Genomic DNA, 12,199 nt, shown 5'->3' with positions numbered 1-12,199 from the left:
CAACACTGAGATTGGAGTTTGGAGATGAAACAAGTGCACTGTAGGACCATAGCCTTTCTCTCTGTTCAGGTGATTCTAGTATCAACCCTCTAAGACCCTCAAACCGACCACTTCTACCACTTCATAAAGGGCTTAGTGTCCTAGTTCAGGATAAATATCCAAGAACACAAAACAGCAAAACAACAAGAGGGGGAAAACCTACAGGAGAGAATCTTAATTCCATTGTACTGACTCACTTCCATTGTACTGACTCAGGAGAGAATCTTAATTCCTTTGTACTGACTCAGGAGAGAATGTTAATTCCATTGTACTGACTCACTTGTCTGTTCAGGGAAATGGGCTGATTTCTAAAGGACTGCAGCTCAGTCAGAACTCTGCCTTCCTACTCTCTCTTTAAATGGTTGACTTTGCTGCTGGTATGGAGTGGTGGAATTACGCAACACAGCCCCTCCCACCCCTCCCTCCCTCTCTCCCCTGATATTAATGACACAACTATCTCAGGCAGGAGGCAGTCTCCTGCGCTCACTCTCCTGCAGGCTGCTCTCTCACGCTGCTCTCGCTCTCTCGTGACTGCGTAGCTGAGAAACACACACTCACTCACTCACTCACCCACTCACACGCACGCACACACACTCAGTCAAAACACACACCATGAGGCTGTTCGTGCTGTGTGTTGTGGCCTCCACCACTCTTCTGCTGGCAGTCCCATGGAGCTCCGCAGCAGAGCCAGGAGACAGAGCCCAGAGATGGGATAAGGTCCAGGATAAGGCTGCTACAGGAGAGGTTTCAGGGGGCTGCCCTGTGAGGATGAAGCCTTCTGGCCAGTGTGGAGAAGAGGACGACTGCCCCTACCAGATCACCCTGCCTCCATTGACCATCCAGCTGCCCAAGCAGTTCAGGATGCTGGAGAAGACCATGAAGGAGCTGCAGAGCCTGAAGGAGACGGTGAACCGGCTGAAGAGGGACTGTCAGGAGTGCCGGCAGCAGGCTGACCAGAGCCTGCAGAGGGACAGCGGGGAGGCAGCAGGGGGTCCCGGTACGGGACCAGGGTTTCTGGAAATACAGTCTAGCACCAGTAAGGAGGAACGAGGAGACGGGGGAACCAACACAGGGCCTGATGGGGATGGCATTGGCACCGGTTCTGGTACTGGCAAAGGCACCGTCTCTACCGGCGGTTCTGTGTTTGAGATGCAGGTGAAGATGAACAAGATGTCCAACAGCCTGCGTAACGCACGGGGACAGATCACGGCTCTGCAGGGCCGTCTAGAGGAACTAAGCCTGATCAACATGAGGAACGTGGAGGCCATCGTGGACAGCAAGGTGGAGAACATCACTGGAGTGATCAACAAGCTCAGTAACAACTGTAACCACCAGTGTGCCGTCCAGCCCTCTCCTCAGTGTACGTCTATTTACTCTCTTTCATTAACCAAATAGGTTCTTGACAATTTGACAGGAAAATTCTGTATAACCTTTAAGTGATTTCCAAAACGCTCTGTTATTACTAAACTATCATTTTTTGTAAAGTGCAGAACTCCCCTCAGTGTAAGTGTTATTGACAATAGCCCCCCTGTAAAGTGCAGAACTCCCCTCAGTGTAAGTGTTATTGACAATAGCCCCCCTGTAAAGTGCAGAACTCCCCTCAGTGTAAGTGTTATTGACAATAGCCCCCCTGTAAAGTGCAGAACTCCCCTCAGTGTAAGTGTTATTGACAATAGCCCCCCTGTAAAGTGCAGAACTCCCCTCAGTGTAAGTGTTATTGACAATAGCCCCCCTGTAAAGTGCAGAACTCCCCTCAGTGTAAGTGTTATTGACAATAGCCCCCCTGTAAAGTGCAGAACTCCCCTCAGTGTAAGTGTTATTGACAATAGCCCCCCTGTAAAGTGCAGAACTCCCCTCAGTGTAAGTGTTATTGACAATAGCCCCCCTGTAAAGTGCAGAACTCCCCTCAGTGTAAGTGTTATTGACAATAGCCCCCCTGTTCTCTTATAGAAGCTCCTCTAGTCTCTTGTTATTGCTAACCTATTGTTCTCCTCTAAGCATCAGCCAGAGAGTCTTATTATAAAACCAGGCTTTCATGCACTGCATGCAGTAGTGTACAGTATGCCAGCCCTCTGTACTGAGTGTGAGTACTCTGCTGTATCAAAAGGAGAATTGCAGGTTTAACTCCAGATCATCACCCTTTATTTATGCATGGTCCTAAACTAACACTGCTACTGTACAAGGGAATTACATTGTTTCCTCACACTTTATCTTTCAAAACTCATTGGGATAATCTGAGTGTGAGATATTCTGATAATCTGAGTGTGGGATAATCTGATATTCTGATATTCTGATATTTTGAGTGTGTGTTACACAGTGTTAACGTGCGGTCATTTCAGTGTGAACATTGGGACAGTGTTAACGTGCGGTCATTTCAGTGTGAACATTGGGACAGTGTTAACGTGCGGTCATTTCAGTGTGAACATTGGGACAGTGTTAACGTGCGGTCATTTCAGTGTGAACATTGGGACAGTGTTAACGTGCGGTCATTTCAGTGTGAACATTGGGACAGTGTTAACGTGCGGTCATTTCAGTGTGAACATTGGGACAGTGTTAACGTGCGGTCATTTCAGTGTGAACATTGGGACAGTGTTAACATGCGGTCATTTCAGTGTGAACATTGGGACAGTGTTAACGTGCGGTCATTTCAGTGTGAACATTGTGACAGTGTTAACGTGAGGTCATTTCAGTGTGAACATTGGGACAGTGTTAACATGCGGTCATGGTGTAAACAGCTACCTCCTTTATTACACTTGCCAACAAGATGATGCAATGTGTTGCATTCCGACAGTTGGTCATGGTGAGATCAGAACACTATGTAGAAGTACTTGTCTTAGATTAATCTGTCATGTTTCGTATAAGAGCTCTGCAAATGACTCTGGATAGCTTGACAAGATAATGTCAGAAGTGATTCATGTAAAGATTATGGAGAAACAGGCAATATAAAGTGTTTCCAGTAAGAGTGGGGAGCATCCAGTATCAAAGTGCAGTAGTGCTTGTGTTCTGTTGTTGACACAGCCTTCTTTCTACTTGATATGGGAAACTCTCTGTCGGCTCAACGACAACAGAACGTCAGCAGTCAGACATCTCACAATCTCAGCTCTGTAACAGATCATTAAGCCCTAATTCACAGTTAAACTAAACAGTGTGCTTCCTATCTCTGATTGGATTTGAAGGTGTTCGCGGACATACATCGAGGGAGTCTACCTTTGGATCATTTAACTGAATCATGTTCTCGATTCATTTATAAAGACTTTTAAGCTTCATCTAATGTCCCAAGCCTTTTTCTGTAGGAATGAAAGGAACTGTTTGCCTGTAATGTGAGAATGCACAAGCTTTTCACTGGGACCATGTTACTTCCAGATGAGGGTTTTATGTCTCTGCATACTTCCTTGATAATACAGCTGCTCTTCTGTTGCTGTCAATCCCCTTTATCAGTCTGCATGGCTGTCTGTCCATCTGTCTGACGGACTGTTATATTTGGGTCAGTCACAGCCTGGCGCCCATATTCTGAGAACCACTAATACTATCACATATGGGCAGACTTTGATAGGAGTACTACCCACAGGGGGAGATACGGAGACACACACACTCACACACACGCACAAACAGCCTGCTCTTCTGTGCTCTGCTCTGTCCTCTTCTGTTCTCTGCTCAAGTCCTCTCTCATGCTTCCTAGGCTCCTATCCTGAGCAGTCGACTGGCGTCACTTTCCAAAACTCAGGGTCTCTAAGCTCCAGAAGTGTCTGTCAGGATGCATTATCATCACACACACAGAGTGGGGACTGGCAGGCTCTCCAGCAGGTTAATCCCATGTGACACGTTCCCACGTTTTGACAAGGCTGTCCTCCCCTTATATGAACACAGTGACGGCCGTGGCTCAACTCACTCAGTCAGCTCTGGAAGTCAGGAACATTCTGGGGCTGGAAGTCAGGAACATTCCATGCAATGGCCTGCTGGGTTGTGAGAGTTTTGTGCTTTGAGGGAAACAGTGTTTTCTTTACTCCTCGGACACTGACCGTTGCCTCTCTCTCTCTCCCCCTGCCCTGTCTCTCTGTCTCTCTCTCTCTCTCCATCCCCCTGCCCTGTCTCTCTCTGTCTCTCTCCCTCCCCCTGCCCTGTCTCTCTGTCTCTCTCTCTCTCACAACAGTCATCATCGCTCCCAAGGACTGCTCTGACTACAACATGCTAAAGGAGAGGAGGAACGGAGTCTACCAGGTCACGCCAGACCCCAAGAACGGCACGTTCCAGGTCTACTGCGACATGGAGTCGTTCGGCGGCGGCTGGACCCTGGTGCAGCAGCGCCTCAATGGCACCGTCAGCTTCAACCGCTCCTGGGCTGAGTACAAGGTTAATAAACCCATTTGACAAAACTCTGTGACAGACCGTGGTCAGTAACATTCCATGTAATGGCCTGCTGCCCTGTGAGAATCAGGGAAAACATGAGGATGTGTCACAAATGTCACCCTATTCCCTATATAGTGCACTACCTTTGATCAGGCACTATGTAGGGAATAGGGTGCCATTTGGGACAGATTTGACTCCTCTGACACAGACCTTTACCTTTTTCTCTCTCTCTCCCCTGCCCTTGCCCTCTCTCTCTCTGTCTGTCTGTCTGTCTGTCTGTCTGTCTGTCTGTCTCTCTCTCTCTCTCTCTCTCTCTCTCTCTCTCTCCCCCTGCCCTTGCCCTCTCTCTCTCTCTCTCTCTCTGTCTCTCTCTCTCTAGACGGGATTTGGTGACCCCCGGGGAGAGTTCTGGTTGGGCAACGACCGCATCCACCTCCTGACCAAGGCCAAGGACATGGTTCTGCGCATCGAACTGGAGGACTTCCAAGGGGTGCGGGAGTATGCCAAGTTCGACCAGTTCTACGTGGCCAACGAGTTCCTGAGGTATCGCCTCTCCATCAGCGGGTACAGTGGCACGGCCGGCAACGCGCTGCACATGAACAAGCACTTCAACCACGACCAGAAGTTCTTCACCACGCCAGACAGGGACAACGACATGTACCCGTCAGGGAACTGCGGCGCGTACTACAGCTCTGGGTGGTGGTTTGACGCCTGCATGTCAGCCAATCTCAATGGGAAATACTACCACAAGAGATACAAGGGCGTGAGGAACGGCATCTTCTGGGGAACATGGCACAACATGTCTAGTGAAGCATACCCCACCAACTACAGGCAGGCCTTCAAGACGGTCAAAATGATGATACGGCCGAAGAACTACGCTCCGTAAAGGAGAACGGAAACAACCGGAAACATCAGAAATACTTTTTTCTTCTTGACTTTCTGCTTCTTTGACCTTTCTGCCTCCCACTGTCAAGTTTAACCACACGGTTCAGAGACAGTCTGAGACACCTGGGTTCCCGGGAATAAAACAGCAATGAAATCTTCAAAAGGTTGGAAAAGTCTCCACCGAAGACAAACGTATGATATCACAGTCATAGGAAATGTCTGGCTATCGGTCAAACAACATACTATGGACCATGTGCCACTGAACTAACAACAGCAACAAAATGGAGTCAGATATGTTTGCTTTCTGCAGAATAATTACATTGGTTGACTGCAGGCACCGCAACTGTTTCCAGACATCTGTAATTCCATTGTCTGTATAATACTGCCACCTAGCGTTATGTCATTGCATTGCATCCTCATCTAGACAGGCTAAGCAGCATGGAAACTAAAGGCCGCAAGTTCAAGGAGGAAATGTACAGTATTTATTTTTGAAAGTATGATAGCTTTTGTATAACTAATATATGGACTGTATGTTCATGCAGTACACAGTGATTGCCTAAGATGAGTAGCCCAAAAAGTATTGTATTGGGGTTGAGAAGTTGACCACAGAGAAGTTTAAAACTAAAACATGGAGTATTTCGACTTGTATGAAAAGGTTTAAAGTGTAGGTATATTTGAATAGAATAATTGATTATGTAGCTTGATGTATAGAACTGTATGTACACTAGACGTTTTTCGTTCACCTTCTATTGTCCTATTCAAAAAAGTATTTACTTTTTATATAAAAACATGAATAAACTTTTTACAGATTTGCACTGAGTACTGAATGTTTTGTTATCCATATCCCACATGAAACACAGCAGGCAAATAGCCCTGACCCGGCCTATATCTGTCAACCATCAGCAGGCAAATAGCCCTGACCCGGCCTATATCTGTCAACCATCAGCAGGCAAATAGCCCTGACCCAGCCTATATCTGTCAACCATCAGCAGGCAAATAGCCCTGACCCAGCCTATATCTGTCAACCATCAGCAGGCAAATAGCCCTGACCCAGCCTATATCTGTCAACCATCAGCAGGCAAATAGACCTGACCCAGCCTATATCTGTCAACCATCAGCAGGCAAATAGACCTGACCCAGCCTATATCTGTCAACCATCAGTAGGCAAATAGCCCTGACCCAGCCTATATCTGTCAACCATCAGCAGGCAAATAGACCTGACCTAGTCTATATCTGTCAACCATCAGCAGGCAAATAGCCCTGACCTAGCCTATATCTGTCAACCATCAGCAGGCAAATAGCCCTGACCTAGTCTATATCTGTCAACCATCAGCAGGCAAATAGACCTGACCCAGCCTATATCTGTCAACCATCAGCAGGCAAATAGACCTGACCTAGCCTATATCTGTCAACCATCAGCAGGCAAATAGCCCTGACCCAGCCTATATCTGTCAACCATCAGCAGGCAAATAGACCTGACCCAGCCTATATCTGTCAACCATCAGCAGGCAAATAGCCCTGACCCAGCCTATATCTGTCAACCATCAGCAGGCAAATAGCCCTGACCCAGCCTATATCTGTCAACCATCAGCAGGCAAATAGCCCTGACCTAGCCTATATCTGTCAACCATCAGCAGGCAAATAGCCCTGACCTAGTCTATATCTGTCAACCATCAGCAGGCAAATAGACCTGACCCAGCCTATATCTGTCAACCATCAGCAGGCAAATAGACCTGACCTAGCCTATATCTGTCAACCATCAGCAGGCAAATAGCCCTGACCCAGCCTATATCTGTCAACCATCAGCAGGCAAATAGACCTGACCCAGCCTATATCTGTCAACCATCAGCAGGCAAATAGCCCTGACCCAGCCTATATCTGTCAACCATCAGCAGGCAAATAGACCTGACCTAGCCTATATCTGTCAACCATCAGCAGGCAAATAGCCCTGACCCAGCCTATATCTGTCAACCATCAACAGGCAAATAGACCTGACCCAGCCTATATCTGTCAACCATCAGCAGGCAAATAGACCTGACCCAGCCTATATCTGTCAACCATCAGCAGGCAAATAGCCCTGACCCAGCCTATATCTGTCAACCATCAGCAGGCAAATAGACCTGACCCAGCCTATATCTGTCAACCATCAGCAGGCACATAGACCTGACCCAGCCTATATCTGTCAACCATCAGCAGGCAAATAGCCCTGACCTAGCCTATATCTGCAAACCATCAGCAGGCAAATAGCCCTGACCCAGCCTTTATCTGTCAACCATCAGCAGGCAAATAGACCTGACCCAGCCTATATCTGTCAACCATCAGCAGGCAAATAGACCTGACCCAGCCTTCATCTGTCAACCATCAGCAGGCAAATAGACCTGACCCAGCCTATATCTGTCAACCATCAGCAGGCAAATATACCTGACCCAGCCTATATCTGTCAACCATCAGCAGGTAAATAGCCCTGACACAGCCTATATCTGTCAACCATCGGCAGGCAAATAGCCCTGACCCAGCCTATATCTGTCAACCATCAGCAGGCAAATAGACCTGACCAAGCCTATATCTGTCAACCATCAGCAGGCAAATAGCCCTGACCTAGTCTATATCTGTCAACCATCAGCAGGCAAATAGACCTGACCCAGCCTATATCTGTCAACCATCAGCAGGCGAATAGACCTGACCCAGCCTATATCTGTCAACCATCAGCAGGCAAATAGCCCTGACCTAGTCTATATCTGTCAACCATCAGCAGGCAAATAGACCTGACCTAGCCTATATCTGCCAACCATCAGCAAGCAAATAGACCTGACCTAGCCTATATCTGTCAACCATCAGCAGGCAAATAGCCCTGACCCAGCCTATATCTGTCAACCATCAGCAGGCAAATAGACCTGACCTAGCCTATATCTGTCAACCATCAGCAGGCAAATAGCCCTGACCCAGCCTATATCTGTCAACCATCAGCAGGCGAATAGACCTGACCCAGCCTATATCTGTCAACCATCAGCAGGCAATGATGTTTTATTCATTTTCCCTTCATAAGGGTTCAGGATTGGCTGATGTTTTATTCATTTTCCCTTCAAAGGGTTCAGGATTGGCTGATGTTTTATTCATTTTCCCTTCAAAGGGTTCAGGATTGGCTGATGTTTTATTCATTTTCCCTTCAAAGGGTTCAGGATTGGCTGATGTTTTTTTAGTATTTACTATTTATTAGGATCCCCAATTACTTGTTGCCGAGGCAACGGCTACTCTTCCTGGGGTCCAAACAGGAAACAACACAACAAATCAAAGTCATAATATACAGAAATATAAATAGCACTACATTTACATTACAATTTAGCCATTCAGCAGACGCTCCCATCCAGAGAAACCCACAGCTAGTGCATTTACCTGGAGATAGACAGGTGAGACAAAGACAAACTGTATCACAGTGGTATCCCAACCCCCTATCACATACATAATACAATACACAATACACAATACAATACATAATACAATATATAATACAATATATAATACAATACATAATACAATACATAATACAATATATAATACAATATATAATACAATACACAATACAATACAATACATAATACACTACATAATACAATATATAATACAATACATAATACAATATATAACACAATACACAATACACAATACACAATACAATACACATTACAATACACAATACAATACATAATACAATACATAATACAATATATAATACAATACACAATACACAATACAATACATAATACAATATATAATACAATACACAATACACAATACAATACATAATACATAATACAATATATAATACAATATATAATACAATACACATTACAATACACAATACAATACATAATACAATACACATTACAATACACAATACATAATACAATATATAATACATAATACAATATATAATACAATATATAATACATAATACAATACACAATACACAATACATAATACAATATATAATACATAATACAATACACAATACACAATACAATACATAATACAATATATAATACAATATATAATACAATATATAATACACTACATAATACAATATATAATACAATATATAATACAATACACAATACAATACATAATACAATACACAATACACAATACAATACATAATACAATATATAATACAATACATAATACAATACACAATACACAATACAATACATAATACAATACACAATACAATACATAATACAATATATAATACAATACATAATACAATACATAATACAATATATAATACAATACATAATACAATACATAATACAATATATAATACACAATACAATACATAATACAATATATAATACAATACATAATACAATACACAATACACAATACAATACATAATACAATACACAATACAATACATAATACAATATATAATACAATACATAATACAATACACAATACACAATACAATACATAATACAATACACAATACAATACATAATACAATATATAATACAATACATAATACAATACATAATACAATATATAATACAATATATAATATAATACAATACATAATACAATACATAATACAATATATAATACAATATATAATATAATACAATACATAATACACTACATAATACAATATATAATACAATACATAATACAATGCATAATACAATATATAATACAATACAATACATAATACAATACATAATACAATGCAATACACAATACATAATACAATATATAATACAATACATAATACAATACAATACACAATACAATACATAATACAATACATAATACAATATATAATACAATACATAATACAATACAATACACAATACAATACATAATACAATACATAATACAATACATAATACAATACAATACATACAATACAATATATAATACAATATATAATACAATACATAATACAATACATAATACAAAATATAATACAATATATAATACAATATATAATACAATATATAATACAATACAATACATAATACAATACAAATACAATATATAATACAATACACAATACAATACGTATTACAATATATAATACAATACAATACACAATACAATATATAATACATATATAATACAATACATAATACAATACATATTACAATATATAATACAATATATAATACAATACAATATATAATACAATACATAATACAATATATAATACAGTACGTATTACAATATATAATACAATACAATACACAATACAATATATAATACAATATATATACAATACATAATACAATACATAATACAATACATAATACAATATATAATACAATACATAATACAATATATAATACAATACATAATACAATATAATACATAATACAATACATAATACAATAAATACATAATACAATATATAATACAATACATATACAAGCATAATACAATACATAATACAATACATAATACAATGCAATACACAATACATAATACAATACATAATACAATATAATACAATACATAATACAATACAATACACAATACAATACATAATACAATACATTAATACAATATATAATACAATACATAATACAATACATAATACAATATATAATACAATACATAATACAATACATAATACAATACATAATACAATATATAATACAATACATAATACAATACATAATACAATACATAATACAATGCAATACACAATACATAATACAATACATAATACAATATATAATACAATACAATACACAATACAATACATAATACAATACATAATACAATATATAATACAATACATAATACAATACAATACACAATACAATACATAATACAATACATAATACAATACATAATACAATACACAATACAATATATAATACATATATAATACAATACATAATACAATACATAATACAATATATAATACAATACATAATACAATACATATTACAATATATAATACAATATATAATACAATACAATATATAATACAATATAATACAATACATAATACAATATATAATACAATACGTATTACAATATATAATACAATACATAATACAATACATAATACAATACATAATACAATATATAATACAATATATAATACAATACATATTACAATATATAATACAATACGTATTACAATATATAATACAATACAATACACAATACAATACATAATACAATATATAATACAATATATAATACAATACATATTACAATATATAATACACTACATATTACAATGCAAAATGCATCAAAATATCAGTGTTTCTTCACAGTCCGTGTCATGCCGTAAAGTGTTATCTGGGGAGGCAGAGAGTTCCATGTAGTCATGGCTCTATTTAATATTGTGTGTTTCTCAGCCTCTGTTCTGGACCTGGGGACTGTGAAGAGACCTCTGGTTTCAACTGGTCATGGTGACAGAGTTCTAGCAACTATGGTGGATGAATAACTAGGTCAGCCCAGTAGGGGTCAGCTCGGCTCGGTTTGTCTCAGTAGTGTGAAAAGAGTATGTGTTACCTGGTCTAAGCACTGGAAGGCTGGACTGACAGAGACGTGACTGGGGCCCAGGGCCAGGCTCTCCTCCTGTAGGGCAGCATCAGGAGCCAGGGCTGATAAAGGAGTAGTCTCCTCCTCACCTCCTCCACTGGGTGGGTTGGTCTGCTCCCCAGCTTGGCTCATAGTGGCCCTGTCACACACACGCAGACAGACAGACACGCACGCAGACAGACACGCAGACGCACGCAGGCAGAGACAGCAGACAGACACGCATGACAGACAGACAGACAGTCAGACAGAGACAGCAGACAGACAGAGACAGCAGACAGACAGAGACAGCAGACAGCCAGAGACAGCCGACAGACAGAGACAGCAGACAGACAGAGACAGCAGACAGACAGAGACAGCAGACAGACAGAGACAGCAG

At 40.5% G+C, this 12,199-nt stretch overlaps 2 protein-coding genes across 2 annotated transcripts in view; one reads left to right on the top strand and one right to left on the bottom strand.

The window, feature by feature from the left end:
• LOC109886373 (coiled-coil domain-containing protein 146-like) overlaps window positions 1-12,199 on the bottom strand; it is a 59,724-nt gene that overhangs the window by 45,733 nt on the left and 1,792 nt on the right. The window contains 1 exon segment of the mRNA XM_031820631.1: window positions 11,794-11,962. Coding sequence (XP_031676491.1) covers window positions 11,794-11,955 — 162 coding nt within the window. The 5' untranslated portion in view covers window positions 11,956-11,962.
• Window positions 500-6,083, top strand: LOC109882870 (fibroleukin). The gene is made up of 3 exons (XM_020474965.2): window positions 500-1,399; window positions 4,190-4,389; window positions 4,766-6,083. The coding sequence occupies exons 1-3, from the start codon at window positions 652-654 to the stop codon at window positions 5,270-5,272; spliced, it is 1,455 nt and encodes a 484-aa protein (XP_020330554.1). The 5' UTR covers window positions 500-651; the 3' UTR covers window positions 5,273-6,083.

Source organism: Oncorhynchus kisutch, unplaced genomic scaffold, assembly GCF_002021735.2.
Source record: "Oncorhynchus kisutch isolate 150728-3 unplaced genomic scaffold, Okis_V2 scaffold3571, whole genome shotgun sequence".
In the NCBI taxonomy this organism is placed as follows: Eukaryota; Metazoa; Chordata; class Actinopteri; order Salmoniformes; family Salmonidae; genus Oncorhynchus; species Oncorhynchus kisutch.
This window is presented reverse-complemented; position numbering and strand designations above follow the sequence as displayed.